This window comes from Palaemon carinicauda, chromosome 7, assembly GCF_036898095.1.
Source record: "Palaemon carinicauda isolate YSFRI2023 chromosome 7, ASM3689809v2, whole genome shotgun sequence".
NCBI lineage: Eukaryota > Metazoa > Arthropoda > Malacostraca > Decapoda > Palaemonidae > Palaemon > Palaemon carinicauda.
In genome coordinates, this window is record NC_090731.1 from 158,319,206 (window position 1) to 158,342,582 (window position 23,377).

The window sequence follows — 23,377 nt, forward strand, 5'->3', positions numbered from 1 at the left end:
TGATCTCTCAGGTAAGAAGGATCAGCAGCCTTGAAGGTGTTCTCATCTGAACGGTCTCGCCTCAATACTACGTAGTATAATTAAAGTCTTGTTGCATTCGCCAAAGGGTGAGTATTCACCCCTTCTTCGTATATTTATTTGTTTGTGAACAACTTTTCACAAAAACTAATTTACCGATTTTTACCAAACTTTGTAGTCATGTTGGGTATGATCCATGGATGAACCTGTAACATTTTGGATAAAGTATATCAAAGTGCAAGTACGCAGCAGTACTTTGAAAATATACGCTATGTTAGGTAAATGGCAAATATTGTTTTAGTTAATTTTTGTTTGTGAAAAACATTACGCAAAAACTACTGAACCAATTTCAGCAAAACTTGGTGGACATGTGGGATATGACTCAAGAACAACTTCATTAGATTATGAAGAAAATACACCGAAATACACGAGGATGCAATGAGTTGAGAGCAAAATAGGACTGCTTGGGTTGGCGAAAGCATGCTCTCTACTGAGTGCCCCTCTAGTTATGTGTGTGGCAGATTGTGGAATGATCTTTCTGATCAATTTGTTGAGGTGATGGAACTTTAGATGTTTAAAATTGGTATAATTGTTTGTTTATTGACCAAGTTTACACAAATCTCTTTTCATAGTTTATTCATTATCTATCGAACTATCGTTTTATTTATCTTAATATTCATTTATGTATTTCTCTTTTAATATTTCATTCATTAATTAATTTCTTCTCTGTGATTGACTGTTGTCTATATGGTGGCCCTTCGGCTTATAATAATAATAATAATAATAATAATAATAATAATAATAATAATAATAATAATAATAATAATTTGAGCGAGAAGTGTTATTTCTCATAAAAGTAAAATTTGAAATGTTAAATAAAATCAATTATTGTTAGGAAAAAGAACATGGAATTAATCTTAATTTACCTTTCAACGAATTCATAAAGAAAAAGATGATTTTTTAATCAAATTGACAATCTCGCTTATAAAAGTTTTTTCTAAATTCCATAAATGTTAATTCTGATAACAAAGCAGGAAATTCTAGTTTATATTCTTACATTCCTGAGGTTTAGATGCATTTTCTTTTAAACAACAGAATAACTCACGCAATCGGGAAGGTCTCTCTCTCTCTCTCTCTCTCTCTCTCCTCTCTCTCTCTCTCTCTCTCTCTCTCACAGACTCGGCTGAAAGCGAATTCATTTTGTCACTTGCAAACATAAAGGTCTGAGAAGACAAAGGAAGAGAAAGCTGTTTGCTCTTTCGCAATTACAAAGTTACACAGTGATCAGCAAATTTATATCATTTATACACACACACACATACACACACACACACACACACACACATATATATATATATATATATATACATATATATATATATATATATATATATATATATATATATATATATATATATATATATATATATGTGTGTGTGTGTGTGTGTGTGTGTGTGTGTGTGTGTTATACCTAACATTGGGATCGAACCTAAGTCTCTTCAAATGAAAGGCAAAGTACTAGCTATCAATCATGCCTGATAGCTATCTTGCCTTTTATCTGAAGAGACTATGGTTCGATCCCAATGTTAGGTAGAACTTTATATATATATATATATATATATATATATATATATATATATATATATATATATATATATATATATATATATATATATATACATATAAATGTATATATATATATATATATATATATATATATATATATATATATATATATAATGTGTGTATATATATATATATATATATATATATATATATATATATATATATATATATATATATATATACATATATATAAAATAACCCATAATGTATAAAAAATTAAATTTATTTAGCTTTCGAAGGGACTATCTCCCTTTCTCTGCAGAAAAGTTTTTTTTTTTTTTTTTTTTTTTGAAGAGGAAGAGAGATGGTCCTTTCGAAAGCTAAATAAATTTCATTTTTCGTACATTGTGGGTTATTTTATTTATCATAAATACACGGAAAATTGTATGTGTATATTTATATATATATATATATATATATATATATATATATATATATATATATATATATATATATAATATATATATATATATATATATGTATATATATACGTATATATATATATAATCTTGGTGAATATCAATGCAGAAATATCACCGAAAAAATTTGATAATCGGAGAAAGTTATCGAGTTATTGGACCTTAATAAAAAAAAGGTAATGGAAAACTATTTATAATTTGCAAGAAGGATGAGTAATCACTATCCTCTTCTCCTCCTCTTCCAGCTCCTCACCACAACAAGAACAGACATCGACCCAATACTTCGAAGTACGTGGAGGATCTGTTGAAGCGAAACCTCACAGCCGAATACGATTTCTATAACTTCGTCAGGCAGAGGCTCAATCTACAGTACCTTCAAGTGATGGGAACCTGAGGAGGACCTCGAACTCGAGGTTCGGGTTTAATTAAAGTTGAAACTATAGTTGAATATTGAATGTCTTTGGACGAACATGATATAGTGACTGTGGATGTCCTGTAGAGGGTGTGGTTCCCCTGCTGTATAGGAACAAAAAAGTAGCCTTTATAGTATAAAGTATAAGAAACTGAACTGTTTAACGTCAATTGATATTAAGAGGAAACTGCCAAACTTCGTGATTGATTATCTAAGATGTTGAAAAATTCCTGTGTGATTTTTTCCCTAATCTTTATGCTAACGAATGATTAGTAAAATATGACTTTCTGTTTTTCAATTCAAGTATCCACATCATCAATATTCTGATCCCAGAAAGCTCTTTTGTGTTTTGTATATTTACCATTTCATACAGATGTTTATAAGATGGCGAGATAAGGTGAAGGATGACATGGAGAGAAGAGGTTTGGTGGAATAGGATGCTTTTGATCGAAGGTATTGGAGAGGGCACATAAGGCAACCGACCCCTTAATGTAGGGATAACAGAGAATCAGATGGTGAGATAAGGTGAAGGATGATATGGAGAGAGGAGGTTTGATGGAAGAGGGTGCCTTTGATCGAAGGTATTGGAGAGGGCGCATAAGGCAACCGACCCCTTAATGTACGGATAACGGTGGGGAAGAAGAAGAAGAAATGTTTCTTAGACACATCTGTTATGATTTCACGTGAACGTGCATCATGTATACATTCATTTTCTTCACTTTCTTGAATGCTATCTGCTAAGAATACAAGAATAAACTATACCAAAGTTATTTTCTTCCACAAGGCCAAAATGTTTACCCGTGTTTGGAAGGAATGTGTTACAATGTGATTAAGATGAAAGTATAAATGTAAGGACACCTATTAAAAGTTGCTTTGATGTACTGCAGTGTGCAGTACATTCATTACTGCCATTCATTTTAAACTATATGTATATTGTACAATAACTAGACTGATGTGTAAAAAATGAAGACATTAAATAAACAGAATAAACTGTAGTGTGCAGTACATTCATTACTGTCATTCATTTTAAACTATATGTATGATGTATAATAACTAGACTGATGTGTAAAAAATAAAGAAATTAAATATACAGAATAACGGTCGTAACATCTCTACCCTCATTTGGATAACAAGCTTGTTAGCTGTAAAGTGCTTGTTTTCCATAAGCACTATTTATCTTATCATTAAAACCAACAATTCGTTGCTGCCATCCTATGGGAAACACTTGGCTTCCTGGTGAGAAGAATCATAAAGTTTTCATATCAAATATGGTTCTAGGGTGCTTAACCCTCTGTTGTTCTTTAGTGAATTGTGAAAAATTGTTTTCATACGATGGAGATGGAGGGTCGGGGTAGGATGAAGAGAGGCAGACCAGGAAAGAGATGGTGTGATTGTGTAAGGGAAGATTTGCCATGGAAAGGTATTGACTAAAACTTAGCACAGACCATAAATCGATGAAGGCGACTCATCCAAAACGGCGACCCGATATAAAAATTGATTAACGTTAAGAAGAAAACATTGGTAAGTCTGCATGAATACCTTTAGACAGTTCCATCTCAGCGCTCTCAAACGGGTCGCTTCACTTTATATTTGCAATTATTCATAATCACGCATTTAATGTCTTGTTTGTTTAGAGCTTTGATAATTTTGATTTGACAATAAACAAGCAATAGGCGGTGTATAAGGCTGAATGCCTTGGAATATATACTATAAAACGACTGTTACGGCCCTGTATAGAATAGGGTTTCCCTGCAGTCTAGGACCAGAAAAACAGCCTTTAGAGTAAAGTAAGTAAACTAATTCTTGTTTCTACTCATCCTCATAAAAGATATACTCGTTCAACCATTATCAAACGTAAATGAATAGATCGATAGATAGACATAAATCAAACTTTATTCTCCCGATTTTTTAAGACTGGCCATCCTCTTCCTTATAAATCTTGAGAATGCAAAAAATTTTATATTTGATATTCAAAATCATTAGATATTATTATCTAAATAAAGAGTTGGAAGACCAAAGCCTGCATGGTTGAGGACTATGAAGGCCGAACTAGATGATGATGAATGGAGAAGTGATGAATTAAAAACTTTAGATAGAGACGTATGGCGAAATCTAACCGAGGCCCTTTGCTTAAATATGAGTAGGAGCAGATGATGATGATGATGAATATCATAGAACAGGAGCATGGTAGGAGATCATTTGAACTATAATATAAATTTTGATATAGCTCAGCTCTAGCCTATTCAAAGAGCATGGAAATCTTGTAGAATTACTGCTACATTTGTTTTTCATATGCAAGAAAAAATAGATACAAGAAACATAGGATCTATTGTTATGTATTCTAAACCAAACTATCGTATCACTAGAAATAATAAAAATAAAGATATCAGAACACTGCCTTATGTGATGCCAGCCAAGAGAAGTCTGAGATCGTTTGAGATGAGACCAATAGCTTATTTCCCATTAGCTATAAAACTGTGGTTATCTATTTTTTCTAAAGTTTGAATATAGAAACCTCACGATTAATCATGTTGAATGAATAACTAATTGCAATGTTAACAGACCATGGCATACGTAGAATATTTCCTCTAGTTTAGATTCAATAGGGCTTGAAGATCACCTTAATTTATCAAGCTTAAATATCACTGAAAAAAAAAAAAACTAAATACTTTCAAGCGTCCTGTTTAGCACATTTGAAAAACTGACATCGTTTTTCATGGTATCATTTTATGACTAAATTCCACCCAAATGAAAATTATGGAATATGCTAAGGTGTCAAAACAGACTGAAATTTTCATCATTTCAACGTAAAAACATTTGCTGCGAGTTTGAACTTTTGAAGTTCTACTGATTCAACTACCCGATAAGGAATATCGTATGCAACACATATACGCATACAAAATACAAAAATCGCATACATATATGTTTAAAAAAGTTATTCAATAAAGTCGTTATGAAATTATAGTATTAATAAGATAAGCAATCAACGTAAATTTCCTTCAGTGTTATAATATTTACACTATATATGAATAGTTTTCAAGTAACGGGTAATTAGCACAGTTTATAAGAAAATTTAGTAACCATATACGTTTTCTTTAAAGTACAACTCTGAAAAGAGAGAAAACCAGTTTATGGATAACTATTATAGATTTGATTTCGGAACGGAATGCCAAACATTGTCCAAGCTAATTGCTGAAAATCTGGTAATGAGTTGGTGATGCAAGTAGTTATGTTACGATTTTTTGTGTTATTCTAGGCTTTGAATTTTATAAATTTTTTTAAAACTGAATTGGATTCTCAAAAGTCATCTTATTGGATCATAAATATGCATGTAAATTTTTTTTTTAGCAATTACATTTTAGTGCTATATACAGTAGAAGGAGATTAACATGGTATTATGCTTATATTAATTAACATATATAATTAGTATTATGAAAAAATAAATATATTTAAGAAAATAACCCAGGATATATGAGAAGAAAAGCAAACGAGCTGATCAAGGTGGAATTAATAGACAACTGAAGTGAAGGAAGAAACTGTAAGTTAAACAAACGAGCTCTGATGCTCATAATTAGAAAATCGCTAAATGAAATAAAGTATGATACGCAGATTTATCATTACAGTTTATGAGGACAATATACTTGTTGATTGAAAGAAATCAGAGAAAGAAAATGCTCTTAGAAATAATTAAGAAATCTTGGAGCGTTATTCTTTGCTATGATACTTTGGTAATAACTGAGAGTATGATATATGTAAAATGTGATATCAATAATTCATGTGTACTAGAAAAAGTGTGATTTATACCAGAACAACTACTTTGTTATGAATTATATAAAAGTTGAACCAAAGGACATAAAATAAATCATAATAGAGATAAGATTCGTCTATCCTTAAAGTAGATGACAATGAAACCATATTTCAAGAATAAGACAAAAACATATTTCAAAGAATGACGAGAAAGTACCTTAGATAATTCATATAATTGTAGAAAAATTCATAAAAACTAAAATACTAAAAGGCAATTTTTTTTTGTCTTCCATCTGGCATAGACTCAACATAATAAGATTTAAAAAATTCATATCCAATAAATATATTGTTGGAAATGCATACATTCTGTGAATAAAAGAATAAAGAAATATATTATCTAGAAATGGTCCTAGTTCCTAATCCTGATTCCTAACTGCTCAATCCACAAAATAAGTTTGTGGGCACTCGATCGACTTTTTACCTGTCCCATAAACGAGATTATTAATGCAATTCTTAATCTTTACTTTTATCCCTTTCAACCTTGAAATCAGTTGGGATAATACCTTGGTAACTGTCACCTGAGAAACATAGCATTTATTAGAAAATATTTAACAGAGGGCAGTACAAAAATTTTAGTGATGAGTCATGTAATATCAAGGCTTGATTATTGCAATTCTCTGTACTACATTGCCCAATACACTACTAAGGAAGCTTCAAAATGTGCAAAACCGGGCGGCTAGACTGATAAAAGGCATTAATTTTCGGGAGAGAATAACTCCTGCACTGATCGATCTACATTGGTTACCTGTTAAGGCTAGAATTGAATTTAAAATTTGCTTGTTGACTCACAAAGCACTTACAAGTGATAAGCCTAAATATCTTCGTGATTGCTTGGTCCCCTACCCTGAAGCTACCAGCGCCGCTGTAAGAGTTAGACATGCAGATGACCCACATAGACTATTCGAAATTAGTGTGAATCATGCAATAGGAGGAAGAACGTTCAGTTATGCTGCACCGAGACTCTTTAACGACCTTCCACTCGATGTCAAGAATGGCAGTAATGTGGCAGCTTTCAAGAAAAACCTGAAGACTTATCTTTTTAGAAAGTGTTATAATAGTGACCTGAAAACTATTAAGCCTGAATACAAATGCTAGCGAAATAACTGATAACGATACAGAGCAAAATTTTAACTGGAAAGGAATTATTTTTTCACACACCAAGGCCCGCCTGAACAGACCTTTAGTGTTTGATGGAGGGCGAGAAATAAACCTCTAAAAGTAAAAGTAAGTAAAAGTAAGAAGAAGAAGACCTGGTATTACGTGATGTTAGTAGTCGCGACTCGCGCCAAATCTATGTGGTTTGTTTACCTTCCGAAGAAGCGGGAAATCAACGTTAGAGTAAATTCCTATCCCTCTTCGCATTATTTTCAAAATGGTTCAACAATCAATTTTGTAAGTATAATGACATTATCTTGATCTGGTTCTCGTAACTTTCAAGGTCTGAATGAAGTTTTAGAATAAGGTTACGCAATGTAACGAAAGTAAGCAAGCATCGGTACGTAAGTGATTTTACTACCCCTAAGTTACGTAAAGTTGACGTATGTTTTTGTTTATGGTTGTACTGTATACAGGCTGTGCCTGTCTTGTTTTACCTGGTATAAAGGCAGTTTGGAGCCTTTTTATATCAGCGGCCAGTTCCTCACGCTCTTATTAAATATGGACATCAACTAACCTAACCTACAAGGACAATCCTTACCTGTTTACCTGGTTGTGGCGGGGGGGGGGGGGGGGGCGCTAACGCCCCCTACGATCCCCGTTACACTGCCGTATTTTAACTTAGACATAATAATACATATAAGTGGCCGCTATCATATGTACACCCCAGCAGTTTTAATGGTTTCATTGTAGTGTATTACAGGGCAATGTAACCTTGGGAAACAACTACTTTTTCTTATAGAAAAAATTACGCTCTCTTCGAAAATGACACTCGTTCCCGTCGCAAATTAATAGTTTCAGAAATATATATACATCTATATCCTACGATAATGGGGGACCCCCAGTGGGAACTCGGGGTTTTAGGTGGGGAAAACATACTGGGGAATCGATATATAAACGTAAAAAAAGCCTTTTCTTCTCTATACATTACTTTCTTGAAATTATAATAATCGGAGGAAAATACAAAACGGTATATCTGGATAAACTTTGGAGGTGCCGTTACAAAGATTGTGGCATGAAAAAATACAGTAACCAGTGCTGCCAACGTCCGATGTAGATCAAATGTTATTTTGTGACCTGTCATACTTCTAGGCTAGGTTAGGTGGGTTTGTTAGGTTCTGTGCCCTTTTTGTACTTTTTATATAGTGAATAAAACTTATATGGAGAAATTATTCAATATATGGAAATATCTATCAGTACTATCTTTAGTAATGTCAACGTGCCGTTGGTAACTCTGTGTACCATTCGTCATCGTTGGTAACACTGTGTATTATTGGTAACGTTGCCAATGTTATCGTTCGTTCGTAAGAGAAGTGACACCGTGCATCTCAAAGTTATCCGAATTGGTTGATCTGTTTGTTTCCAATTGAAATGAACATCAAATTCGCTTAATTCACGTTATTTACTATAGGAAAACAATTATATTTCGTTTCCCCAGTATGTTTTCCCCACCCAAAACCCCGAGTTCCCACTGGGGTCCCCCATTATCGTAGGATATAGATGTATATATATTTCTGAAACTATTCATTTGCGACGGAAACGAGTGTCATTTTTGAAGAGATCGTAATTTTTTCTATAAGAAACAGTAGTTTTTTTCCTAGGTTACATTGCCATGTAATTCACTACAAAAATACCGGCTAGCCTGTCGTATCCTCCCGTACTAAACCAAGGCTGGAGTGGGTAATACCGCGCATCCGCCAACTATTTCTAACGGCGATGACAGGTGGATGTCAGCCCCCCCCCCCCCCCGTTAAGAAACAGCTGACGGAGCCTTTTTGTATCAGCGGCCAGTTCCTCCCTATGGATTAAAAATGGACGTCAACCGACCTAAATATTCCCCCACTAACCTAACTTACAAGTCGCGTCCTTACCTACTTACCTAACTGGGGCGATAGCGACCCCCCTTACACTGCCATATTCCAAGTTAGCCATAATCAAACTTACAGGTGGCCGTTATCACACATACACCCCCAGCTGACATATTAGCTAATTTGTGGGTATTTTATCAGGAGCTTAGGAGTGAACATAGCCTTTTCTTTTACCTGTGTCTGCCAATCCGTACGCAAATCTACAAATGCACCATTAGTGGATTGGCTTACCAGTGTCCGCCAATCTACAAGCGCTCCATTTTATTAAAATATGGGTGTATGTATGATAGCGGCCACATTTATGTATTATTATGTCTAAATTAAGATATGGCAGTGTAAGGGGGCCGGTAACACCCCCCCCTCCCGTTAGGTAAGTAGGTAAAGATACGGCTTATAGGTTAGGTTGGAGGGGAAATTTAGTTGATGTCCATTTTTAATCAACGCATGAGGAACTGGCCACTGCTATACAAAGGTTTTAGAAATGTGGTTTTTTTTACCTCTAATCCCAGTAGATAACGCTGGGGTTACAAAGTGGTGGTAGACCTACCTCATGTAATGACATGTCACTTCAAGTACAGTATTCATGGGTGGCCAGCTTAGGTTAGGATATATCTCTAATTTTCCAAAATCGTATTTAGCTCTCCCTATTTTATATCTTTGAGCTGATCTGCACCTGCGTATCTAAACTTTCCTGGCTTTGATATTCCATGGTAAATCTTTATCCATGTACTGGCAATAAGGTTTTTATATTGACAGACGTGGGCCAGCCCAATCGTGGAAAAACTAAATTATAAAACTATTGTGTATTGAATAAAAAAAAGTTACGTCCCAACCTAAGATCAGCCTGTAACCTTAACTATGTTGGCATGTCGTTACTGGAGCATTTTACCACCTGCTTACCTTTACTAGCACTGGCTGCATGGTGCATCAAACGTTCTACAGATGAATCCACCAGCAATAATAAATTTCAAACCCCCTTTGTTCTTCCTTGACCCAATCAATTGGTAGGATGCTGTGTCACTCACCAGCCTCATAGGCTGAAGCTCACTTATTTTAAGTAAACTAGGATGTCCATTTTTAATTCAATGTGCATTAAAGTATTGGTGAATGGTAAATGTGTAAAATTATACCCCTACTTACATGAATTGACTGAAAAACCTGTAGTTCTGCTTCATCGAGCACTGAAATATCTGGATGGTGCAAGGGTCAATTTATACCAATGTGATACCTATCATATATGGAATGGCTATAGTTACATGGCAAATGCATGAATCGTATGGGCATATTTAGTTGGCTGGTTTTTGTTTTTATTCTTTTTTGACTGGGTGTTCTGTCAAAAACATTAATTTCGCCCATTCAACAAGTGGATTTGATAGAAAAATAGTTGGTGGCTGTGTTATAGTGTTTGCACAAGTTTGTGAAGTGTTTAGTGAGTGATCCTGCTAGTGGTACCATAAGCACTCCAAAAGATTAGCATATGATTAAGTAGACTGTTCCTATGAGGATAAAAACAATCGAGCCCTCGTGTTATGGGTAATCCATGCTTGGTGATTCCAGGAAGGCAGGTACAGGGTATGGCGAGGAAAAAAATGTAGTTTTTTTGGTCAAGAAGTCACGCTTCATAGATATTAGTATCAAAATTAATTTTTTGCATTTTATTTTTAAGATACAATTGTTGTCTTTATTTTTATATATATGTAAAGACTGAATTAGTAGTAATGGCATTTTGAACCATGAGAGACCTGTTTTAATATCTACAGGAGGCAAAGGATAAATACTTACACAACACAATCTATTTACAGGGGGTATGTCCAAACTCTCTTTTTTCAATATTAATCTTACCCGATAATCATGTAGCTGTCAACTCTGTTGCCCGACAGAAATCTACGGTCGGGATACGCCAGCGATCGCTATTCAGGTGGGGGTGTACACAACAGCGCCATCTGTGGTCAGGTACTCTAATACTTCTTGTCAACACCACCTCAATTTTTCCTCTGTCGTGCCTCCGGCTAGACCTACATGGATACGCTGTTGATTCTGGAGTTATTGCTCACGATTTGGTGATGTATTTGCTCTAGAGTTTAGCCTTCGCTATTCAGGAAGCTATATCATTAGCTTAGCAAGTTTTTGGAATTAATTTGATTTAATTTTTTATTTAATTTTGGTACGAAGAGAGTATGAACTCTCTTTCACTTTTAAATGGCCGACCCTTCCCTTAGACGGAAGTGTTGGTGTCGAAGAGAGTATAGACTCTCTTAATTTTGCTTAAAAAAGGTCATAACCTTTACGAGGACAATCAGAAGCCTTATGGTGTGCTATCAAGAAGCCTTCTCTTCCAAGGTCTAAGAACTCAGTTTCTTACCTATTCAGGCTCCTGATTAGGGAAGCACATTCTCATCTGAAGGAAGAAGATCTTGCTTTGCTGAAGGTAAGGACACATGAAGTGAGAGCTGTGGCTACTTCAGTGGCCCTCAAACAGAACCGTTCTCTGCAGAGTGTTATGGATGCAACCTATTGGAGAAGCAAGTCAGTGTTCGCATCATTCTATCTCAAAGATGTCCAGTCTCTTTACGAGAACTGCTACACCCTGGGACCATTCGTAGCAACGAATGCAGTAGTAGGCGGGGGCTCAGCCACTACATTCCCATAATCCCATAACCTTTTTAACCTTTCTCTTGAATACTTTTTATGGGTTGTACGGTCGGCTAAGAAGCCTTCCACATCCTTGTTGATTTGGCGGGTGGTCAATTCTTTCTTGAGAAGCGCCGAGGTTAAAGGTTGTGATGAGGTCCTTTAGTATGGGTTGCAGCCCTTTATACTTCAGCACCTAAGAGTCGTTCAGCATCCTAAGAGGACCGCTACGCTCAGTAAGGAAGACGTACTTAATAAAGGCAGAGTAATGGTTCAAGTCGTCTTCCTTACCAGGTACTTATTTATTTTATGTTATTTTTGAATAACTAATAAAATAAAATACGGGATACTTAGCTTCTTGATTAACATGTACACTGGTTTTCACCCACCACCCTGGGTGTGAATCAGCTACATGATTATCGGGTAAGATTAATATTGAAAAATGTTATTTTCAATATTAAACTTACCCGATAATCATGTAGCTGTCAACTCTGTTGCCCGACAGAATTCTATGGAGGGATACGCCAGCTATCACAATACTAGAAGGGGGTGTTCTTACCAGCGCCACCTGTGGCCAGGTACTCAAGTACTTCTTGTTGACACCTCCTCAATTATTCCTCTGTCGTGCTTCCGGCAAGACGTTCTGGGATACGCTTATGTTCTTGGAGTATTTTCACGACTTTGGTGAAGTATTTCTCTTTGATTTCGGCTGTCGCTTTACTGGAAACTTCTATTTTAGCTTAGTTAGCTTTTGGAATAATTTGATTAATTTTGGTGACGAAGAGAGTATGAACTCTCGTTCACCTTTCAATGGCCGACCCTTCCCTTAGACGGCAGTGTTGGTGTCTAAGAGAGTATAGACTCTCTTTCTTAATTTTGCTTAACAAAAGTTATAGATTTATTTTATATCTCTCCGCCTCTTATAGGCCTCTTCGATTAACTTCCTTTTATTATAAACTTATTAAAATTAATTTTTATATTTGTTTATTTTCGACCTTCCTAATAGTAGGCGGTCTTTTCTTGGTACCGAAGTTAATTATCGTGAGCCCGTCATTTCGGTTTTACCTGTTAACATATTATGCTATTTTAAGGTCTTTGAAAGAATTTCTTTGATAGTCTCGTACTTTTTCAAAGTTGAACTAACGTTTTGTTTGTCTCGGCAGTTGTTGACGTTCAGAACGTTTCAACTTGCACTCTATCGTTACATAGAGAAAGAATGTTCACGGTTTCACATTGCAGTAAAGAGTAACCGTGTCTAGCGTTTTGTTCATTCTTTCTTAACTTAATGGTTTTGATCCTATTAAGGAACTTTTCTTTTTGGGAAATATTTCAGTTTTTTCCTTTAACAATAATATGTTTTAACGATATATATGATTGGGCTCTTCTCTCAGGTTCTAAGTCAAGAGAGAGAGAGAGAGAGAGAGAGAGAGAGAGAGAGATAGAGACGGAGGGAGAAAGAGGATAAACGTTTCCCTCAAGCCTGCCAGGCGTACGAGTAACGTCGTTATCGTTTTGCTCTTATCCCTAGTCTCTTTAGGGGAAGAAACTAAACGTTTCTAGAGTGATCTAGTGTTTAGTCTCTTTCCAGCCACTGATTTTTCTTTCATTAGATTTTTCTGTTACATTGTAATTCTGTTTTCGCAATTACTAACTTTTGAGAAGGATAGAATTGCGTGTTTCAGGTACAAACCACTTAAAGTTTCGAGTTCAGTGAAATAAGTGCAAACAGAAATCAAAGTGATAAGTGATTAGCGCAAAGTATGTCAGTGTTATGCGTGAGGGTACTTTTGTGCGCGCCAGTCGTCCTCCCAGTCCGGGACCTCTTGCAAGCTCCCAAGCCCAGGGGAGAAGCAATGTCGAAGGGCATAAGGGTTCGGCAGGCCTTGATCGGCGCACAGAAGTATCCTCGGTGGTTGTGGGCGTGTCTTACAGAGACCGTCACTCCCACCCGCAGACGATTGAGCCCTTATTTTGCTCGTCTGCAGAAGAGATTTAGAGGAGAAAATAAAGGCAGAGTTACGCTGGTCTCAGGTCTCAAGACCTCTTAAACGTAAAGTCCAGACCTATGCCAGACGTACGAAGTAAAGTTCAACAACCCGGATGCAGTCATTGGGTTAGCTCTGTCTCTCCTCAGTCATCAGTTTGTCGGGCTGAGAGTGCGCCTACACTCCCCCCCCCCCCCCTATGCTCGCTCCGCCTGATCGCAGTACCACCTGCCAGGCGTACGATGTTGTGGACTCTACTACAGTCCATGCAAGCACAGCTTTCGGACCTGATGCGTGAGTGTCGTGCTGAGAGTGTTACACCTCCTCCTCCTCCTGCACCGGTGGTGCACCAACCGCCTGCACCCGTTCAGCCTGTGCTGCACCCGCCTGCACCGGTGGTGCACCAACCGGCTGCACCCGTTCAGCCTGTGCTGCACCCGCCTGCACTCGCTGCACCCTGTCGCAGCACCATCTGCCAGGCGTACGATGTTGTAGACTCTACTACAGTCCATGCAAGCACAGCTTTCGGACCTGTTGTGTGAGTGTCGGGCTGAGAGTGTTGCACCTCCCCTGCACCCGTTCAGCCTGTGCTCAACCCGCCTGCACTCGCTGCACCCAGTCGCAGCACCATCTGCCAGGCGTACGATGTTGTAGACTCTACTACAGTCCATGCAAGCACAGCTTTCGGACCTGTTGTGTGAGTGTCGGGCTGAGAGTGTTGCACCTCCCCTGCACCCTTTCAGCCTGTGCTCAACCCGCCTGTACTCGCTGCACCCAGTCGCAGCACCATCTGCCAGGCGTACGATGTTGAACCTCTTTCTGTGTTCGCTGTTCCCAGTGTTGTTCAGCCTCAGCCTTCTTTAAGGCAACCTTCGGTTTGGGATCAGGAGGATTACCCCACTCTTCCTCCTCCTCCCCTGGCTGCTCCACCGGTGGTGCAACTCTCGGTGGAGGTACAACTGCTGCACCGAGCTCAACCCGTGCACCCTGATTCTGCACCTTCCACTGTTGTTGTTCCAGCTCGTTCTGACTCTGCTGTTCAGCATACCTTACCTCCATTTTCTAACCATGGCAAAAATATGAATCATGAGTTATGAATGTAAGGTAAACATTATGTTGATTTTTAAACCCCATGCAAGCATGCATAAAGCACTCTAGCACTGGTCATGGAATTTCTGAGAAATGTTAAACGCCATGCACACGCTCTGCTTTCCTTACAGCAGGCTCTGCTTACAGCAGGCTCTGCTTACTACATGCTCAGCATTCAGCATGCTCTGCATTCAGCATGCTCTGCATACAACATGCTCTGCTTACAGCATGCTCTGCTTTCAGCATGCTATGCATACAACATGCTCTACATACAGCATGCTCTGCATACAGCATACTCTGCATTCATCATGCTCTGCATACCTTACCGCATGCTTCTCAACATATCTTGGGTTGTTGCCAACTCACTAGACTGTCAAGCAGTTTCATAACGTTGCCTTCTAGTCTGCTGCTTTTGCACCAGTGAACCCTCACTCAGAGAACTTAGCTTTTCTAGGATAAGGTCCCTGTAGATGAGAAAGTTCTTTTCTCCCTCCTTCTGATATTCCCTTGAGGACTCTGTCATTTGGAGGGAGCCTTTAGCTGCATAACCTCTTATGGACTTTTATTTAAGCATAACATGCTTACAGGGAAGGTAATGGTTCCACTTCAGCCGCTAATCCCGTCTGTTACCACACCTGCTCCCATAGACCTTGAGCTGTGTTGCATGACATGCAGTCCAAGCTTAGTCCTTGTTAGAGGATTTTTGTTTACGGAGTCAATGTGTCACGGGGAAGACGTTCAACAACCAACAGAAGGGACTTGTTGTGACGCAGTGCGGCAACCTCAGCAACCCGTTAAGGAGTTGTCTGTACGACCCAGATAGTCTAGACAGATTCGGGTTGTCACTGTACTTCCTCGCTTGCCCATGATTGTCAGTTTACAGACTGTGCAGCAGTATCATGATCTTGTGTCCGGCTCCGTCAGACGACTGGCTTTTAAGAGCTCCCACAAGTCGTCGCTGTCTGGAGATTTTCAAATGGACTATGGATCTGACCAAGGAACTGGGCCTCCTGGTCAATTTTGAGGAGTCTCAGCTCGTTCCATCCCAGACCATTGTTTCCTTGGGTATGGATCTTCAGAGTCGAGCTTTTTGGACTTGTCCGTCGGCCCCAAGGATCTTCCAAGCCCTAGAATGCATCCAGAGCATGCTGAGAAGGAACCGATGCTTAGTCAGGCAGGGGATGAGTCTAACAGGGACACTTTCATCGCTGGCCCTGTTCATCGAGTTAGGGAGACTCCACCTCCGCCCCCTTCAGTATCATCTAGCTGCTCACTGGATAAAGGACATGACGCTAGAGACGGGCTCAGTTCCTGTTTCCGAAGAGATGAGGTCTACTCTAACGTGGTGGAAGAACAGCATTCTTCTCAAGGAAGGTCTACCTTTGGCTGTTCAGACCCCCGACCACCGTCTCTTCTCGGACGCATCGGACACGGGCTGGGGTGCGACACTGGACGGACAGGAATGCTCGGGAACATGGAATCAGGAGCAAAGGACACTTCACATCTATTGCAAGGAGTTGTTGGCAGTTCATCTGGCCTTGATAAACTTCAAGTCCCTCCAGCTTACAAGGTGGTGGAGGTGAACTCCGACTACACCACAGCCTTGGCTTACATCTCCAAGCAGAGAGGGACTCATTCGAGGAAGTTGTTCAAGATCGCAAGGGACCTCCTCATTTGGTCAAAGATCGAAAGCTCACGCTGGTAACGAGGCTCATTCAGGGCGATATGAATGTCATGGCAGATCGCCTCAGCCGTAAGGGTCAGGTCTTCCCCACAGAGTGGACCCTTCACAAGAATGTTTGCAGCAGACTTTGGGCCCTGTGGGGTCTGCCAACCATAGTTCTATTCGCTACCTCGATGACCAAGAAGCTCCTCTTGTATTGTTCTCCGATTCCAGACCCAACAGCAGTTCGCGTGGATGCCTTTCTGCTGGATTGGTCCCATCTCAACCTGTATGCATTCCCGCCGTTCAAGATTGTCAACAGGGTACTTCAGAAGTTCGCCTCTCACAAAGGGACACGGTTGACGTTGGTTGCTCCCCTCTGACCCGCGAGAGAAGGGTTCACCGAGGTACTGCAATGGCTGGTCGACGTTTCCCAGGACTCTTCCTCCTAGAGTGGACCTTCTGCGTCAACCTCACGTAAAGAAGGTACACCCAAACCTCCACGCTCTTCGTCTGACTGCCTTCAGACTATCGAAAGTCTCTCAAGAACTAGAGGCTTTTCGAAGGAGGCAGCCAGAACGATTGCCAGAGCAAGGACGACATCCACTCTCAGAGTCTATCAGTCTTAATGGGAAGTCTTCCGAAGCTGGTGCAAGGCCAATGCAGTTTTCCTCAACCAGTACCACTGTAACCCAGATTGCTGACTTCCTGTTACATCTAAGGAACGTAAAATCCCTATCAGCTCCTACGATCAAGGGTTACAGAAGTATGTTGGCAGCGGTTTTCCGCCACAGAGGCTTGGATCTTTCCTCCAACAAAGACCTACAGGACCTCCTTAGGTCTTTTGAGACCTCAAAGGAACGTCGGTTGTCCACTCCAGGCTGGAATCTAGACGTGGTCCTAAGGTTCCTAATGTCATCAGGATTTGAACCGTTCCAATCAGCCTCTTTTAAGGACCTCACATTAGAAACTCTTTTCCTCGTGTGCTTAGCAACAGGTAAAAGAGTAAGTGAGATCCACGCCTTCAGCAGGAACATAGGTTTCACATCTGAAACGGCTACATGTTCCTTGCGGCTCGGTTTTTTTGGCTAAAACGAGCTTCCTTCCCGTCCTTGCCCTAAGTCGTTCGAGATCCCAAGCCTGTCCAACATGGTGGGGAACGAACTAGAGAGAGTACTTTGCCCTGTTAGAGCTCTTAAGTACTATTTAAGAAGGTCAAAACCATTACGAGGACAATCAGAAGCCTTATGGTGTGCTATCAAGAAGCCTTCTCTACCAATGTCTAAGAACTCAGTTTCTTACTACATCAGGCTTCTGATTAGAGAAGCAAATTCTCATCTGAAGGAAGAAGACCTTGCTTTGCTGAAGGTAAGGACACATGAAGTGAGAGCTGTGGCTACTTCAGTGGCCTTCAAACAGAACCGTTCTCTGCAGAGTGTTATGGATGCAACCTATTGGAGAAGCAAGTCAGTGTTCGCATCATTCTATCTCAAAGATGTCCAGTCTCTTTACGAGTACTGCTACACCCTGGGTCCATTCGTAGCAACGAATGCAGTAGTAGGCGAGGGCTCAGCCACTACATTCCCATAATTCCATAACTTTTTAACCTTTCTCTTGAATACTTTTTATGGGTTGTTCGGTCGGCTAAGAAGCCTTCCACATCCTTGTTGATTTGGCGGGTGGTCAATTCTTTCTTGAGAAGCGCCGAGGTTAAAGGTTGTGATGAGGTCCTTTAGTATGGGTTGCAGCCCTGTATACTTTAGCACCTTTGGGTTGATTCAGCCTCCAAGAGGAACGCTGCGCTCAGTAAGGAAGACGAACTTAAAAAAGAGACAGAGTAACGGTTCAATTCGACTTCCTTACCAGGTACTTATTATTTCATTGTTATTTGAGATAACTGTTATATGAAATATGGGATACTTAGCTATCCTTTAATCTTGTACACTGGTTTTCACCCACCCCCCTGGGTGTGAATCAGCTACATGATTATCGGGTAAGTTTAATATTGAAAAATGTTATTTTCATTAGTAAAATAAATTTTTGAATATACTTACCCGATAATCATGATTTAATTGACCCTCCCTTCCTCCCCATAGAGAACCAGTGGGACCGAGGAATAATTGAGGAGGTGTCAACAAGAAGTACTTGAGTACCTGGCCACAGGTGGCGCTGGTAAGAACACCCCCTTCTAGTATTGTGATAGCTGGCGTATCCCTCCATAGAATTCTGTCGGGCAACAGAGTTGACAGCTACATGATTATCGGGTAAGTATATTCAAAAATTTATTTTACTAATGAAAATAACATTTTTCATTAGTAAAATAAATTTTTGAATATACTTACCCGATAATCATGATTTAATTGACCTACCCTTCCTCCCCATAGAGAACCAGTGGACCGAGGAAAAAATTGAGGTGGTGTTGACAAGAAGTACTAGAGTACCTGACCACAGATGGCGCTGTTGTGTACACCCCCACCTGAATAGCGATCGCTGGCGTATCCCGACCGTAGATTTCTGTCGGGCAACAGAGTTGACAGCTACATGATTATCGGGTAAGTATATTCAAAAATTTATTTTACTAATGAAAATAACATGTTTCAGTAGGGAAAATGGATACAAGAGATTGATCGTACTGTATAAGTATAGCCTATTGATATTAATTGATTCTTCAGTATTTTGAAAGGCTCTAATCCAGAGGCTGTTAAAAGTGTTACCAGGTGTTACAATGCCCTTCATATTTACGTTTAGGATTTGCTCAAAAGTTTACTTATGAATGTTAAATAAAGATCTAGAAATTTTTATCTGGGTCAGAGGACCTATTTTTAGAGCCTATATAACTCAATATCCTGTAAAATCCGTAGGTATACTGTAATAACCTTCTGGTGATCCTATCCTGGAGAAAATCACAGTCAGGCTCATGACTTTTGGCCAGGGGTAAACTTTTTTTTTTACATTGAGCAATAGCATCGTGTATCAACATACTTATTTTGGCATATCTTAGCATAACCAACAAAGAAATAAAGATAGAAAGAAACTGAAAATAGCATTAAAAAGCCAAGTAAATTTTCTATATTGCACTCACGGTTACTTGAATGTTTGACGCAAATGTGCATCATCGAATTGTACCTTGACCTTCTGCTGCCGATAGCATTTCCGATGGAAATTCCTCCTCTCTACGACTTACTACAGCAACCACATGTTCAGATTTACTGTCAAACAGTGGGGTCCCTATAACTTTGTGCCTGGAGGGTATCCAGCATCTCCTCACTGGGAGAGGGTTTTCACAACAGTAGCAAAACAGATGTCTGGTCACCTCAGGAGATCCTCGACTTCAGTTTACCATTCAATGTGGATGATCATTTTTGGTTCAATCACTATACCTCTTAATTGCAAAATTCTACTTTTTCTCTTGAGAGGAAAACTGCAGAGTTCTTTAGACAGAATGGGATTGCTATTTCCTTTTTGGTAGAGCTGTCCATGCTCATAATGAGTTACATAGGCTTTGGAAAGTGATCTAACTCTGAAAATGGTTTTATTCTTGCTTTAACTCGTCTAAGAGGGTTAGCGAGTTGCATGGTCTCCTGTACGACATTGCTTATTCTCTGGGATGGGGCCAAGTTACTTCCAGCTTCATTCCTGAGTTCGAGGTAAAGACTCAAATTCCAAACTGGTGATTCTGATCAGTAGTTATGTGTCCTGTAAGAACGCTGAGCCGCTACTGTACTTGGATTAAATTAAGAATCATGTCCATAAATCAAGCACTTCTTTGTCAGCAGGGGCAAAGTCAAGAAGAGGGTGATGAGGTACACCATCTAGTGGATCAGTCAGGTCATCTATCATGCCATTAATCCTTCTTTTTGACAGTAAGGGGTATGACATAACGTCAGGGGCATAAGTACGTCCCAAGAGTTCAAGAAGAACTTTCGTGTGATGTACAGTATGTACTACGTGTGTGTATGGTAGAGACAGTCTACTTTCACTACCCACTTACCTGCAAGATGCAACACAGGTCCCTAAATTTGATAGACCCTGTGGTAGCTGCATAGCAAGGGGTGTACCTACCTCAGCTCCTCGCAGGACTATTAGCAGTCGTTCAAGGTCAAAGGTTACAGTGTTAGTCTGGGATGAATGTTAAGGGAATGACTGGCCTTTACTTTTCTTCATCTTTCTCTCTCTTGGGGCAAAACATCTGAAGACCCTGTCAGCTGGATCTCTTTGATTGTTGGTATGTCCATATTGTTTGTAGTTAGAGTATATGTTTATACATTCCTTGTTATGTCTAGTCGTCTTTAAGGGGGAGTTGGGATGTCTGATCTTCATTGTGTTTATTCACAAACCTGTTGATTATATATAACCCATGATAATCACAGGTACGTTGTTACACATTATCACTTTTGCATGGGCCGTCATCCTGCTGGCATTGGTTTACGAGGTGTCAGGATGCTCTGGTTCCATTGTTATGGAATTATACTATATATTATATATGTGTGAGTATAAAACAATATTTTTAAATGTGTCATTTCTTCTGTGCTCTATATGCTCATGATAAAATACAGTAATAACTTTTATTTGATATGATTTACAGATCTTTCTTCTCTGCGAAGACAAAGAAGCCAGAGAGTGAATCAGCAAGCAGCACATCAGAACAAAAAAAGAAGTAAGTCATGTTCTGATGACCATTTATTCTGTCAAAAGATAGATAGCTTTATTAAGTCTTAGTCCTTCAAATCAAGTAATTTTCCCTGAGGTAAATTTATTATGAAATGAAATACATTTGTAAAATGTCTTCTACTTTATAGTTAATATACTTTTGTTAATGCTAAATGAGGAAAAAGGAAATGGTTGTTAAAAGATGAGTTATGTGGACAAACAATAAACAATTTTGTTTTGTCTTGTGTTACTGCCCAGTTAGCTTGATTAGTCAATATTTTTTTTTTTTCCTTATTTCAGAGGGGTTAACGGGAAGTCTAGCCAGGAAGAAGACTCTCCAATCAAAGCAGTTTCACGGGGAAAGGCACGAGTCATCGACAGTGATAGCGAAGACGATGCACAGCCCTCTACCAGGTAATGGAAACCTGGGATTTCTCTTTAAGATATATTGATCTGATAAATTTTTAGTCACTAGATTGAAATACATTTTGTTTTTAATTATTATTAGATATCTTTAATGTTTATTTGTATGGATTTTTTTTGCTATGTTTTACTGTATAGGTTTAATGCAGCATTGTTTCTTGTGTGGTAAATTAAAAAATCTTTTGTTCTTAGCGGCTCACCCAGTAAATCAGATGAAGAGAAAGAAAATAAGACAAAAAATACACCTGATGTAAAAGGGAAGAAAGAAACTCCTGGTAAAGGGAAAAAAGAAACTCCTGGTAAAGGGAAGAAAGAAACTCCTGGGAAAGGGAAGAAAGAAACTCCTGGGAAAGGGAAGAAAGAAACTCCAGGTAAAGGAAAAAAAGAAACTCCAGGTAAAGGAAAAAAAGAGACTCCTGGGAAAGGGAAGAAAGAAACTCCCGGGAAAGGGAAAAAAGGAAAGGAATCTTCTACAAAGCAAGAGTCTGTAAAAGAGGAAGAGATGGAAGTAGATGATCAGGAAGAAGAAAGTCCTGTCAATGGTGAGGCGAAGGAGAGCAAGGACGACGATGATACTGCTAGTCCTTCAGTTTCGTCCAGTTGTGAAACCCCCACGAAAAAGAGTACCAAGACCACCATTGGTTTCTCTCCAGAAACAGTGCCTCCTCTAAGAAAAACAGGTATGTATTGTGTGTGGTAATATCTTATTATTTACACATTGTCTAAAATAAACAAAACCAAATATCACTTAAGAGGATCCATATAAAAAAAGTACTGTAATGAACTTCACATCTGAAAATATAATTAACCTAATCCATACCTCACCTAAATATTTCACTGTAACCTTTTCGTAATCTGATAGTGGAGAAAATAACGTGAATGAGTAACGTCCTTTTCCCTGTCCTTCATATTCCAACGGTCCCAGGAAGGGCCCCATGTGTGTAAGGATAATCTCCAGGGACCTGTACTTTTTAATTCTTGAACGATGCTGAAAACTGATATTGATTATCATATAGTAAAATATTCTACCATTTTATAACTTCTATTAAAAAGGTTTATACATTCAGCATCTTGAATTGATTTCAACTCATTAATGGTTTTTTTTCATTCTAGCCAGGAAACAAATGAAACGTAAAAGTGAATGTATGGAGGATAAGCAGAGGGAAGTGATCAAGAGGTTGAAAAAAGAAGACGGTGAGGATAAGAAGTTGAAGACAGAAGACGAAGATAAAAAGTTGAAGACAGAAGACGTTGAAGATAAAAAGTTAAAGACAGAAGACAGTGAGGATAAGAAGTTGAAGACAGAAGACAGTGAGGATAAGAAGTTGAAGACAGAAGACAGTAAGGATAAGAAGTTGAAAACAGAAGACAGTGAGGAAGAGACCTCTGCCTCGCAAAAAGCAGAAAAGGACGATGATGATGAAGAGGAACCTATGGAAGTTGACAAATGTGAGAAAGAACCAGAAGTCGAGAAAGAAAAGACAAGTGCAAAGAAACCCATCCATAGCTTTTTTGGTAAGTGTGCGTTTCCTCTTGTTAGCTTTCGCTTGATATTTGATGCATTTTCTTTTATACTTATTTATTTGAAAACTTGAAGAGAATGTCATTACCTCCGCCAACAAAGTTGGAAG

At 38.7% G+C, this 23,377-nt stretch overlaps 1 protein-coding gene and 1 pseudogene across 1 annotated transcript in view; both read left to right on the plus strand.

Moving 5' to 3' along the window:
• LOC137643699 (uronyl 2-sulfotransferase-like) overlaps positions 1–3,512 on the plus strand; it is an 11,643-nt pseudogene extending 8,131 nt beyond the window's left edge.
• Positions 3,513–7,524: 4,012 nt separating this feature from the next.
• The window catches only part of DNAlig1 (DNA ligase 1), a 58,770-nt gene continuing 42,917 nt past the window's right edge, over positions 7,525–23,377 (plus strand). The window contains exons 1-5 of the mRNA XM_068377048.1: positions 7,525–7,674; positions 21,259–21,330; positions 21,624–21,737; positions 21,939–22,426; positions 22,860–23,261. Of these exons, the coding sequence (XP_068233149.1) occupies positions 7,655–7,674; positions 21,259–21,330; positions 21,624–21,737; positions 21,939–22,426; positions 22,860–23,261 (1,096 nt within the window). The 5' untranslated portion in view covers positions 7,525–7,654. The remainder of the gene's footprint in view (positions 7,675–21,258; positions 21,331–21,623; positions 21,738–21,938; positions 22,427–22,859; positions 23,262–23,377) is intronic.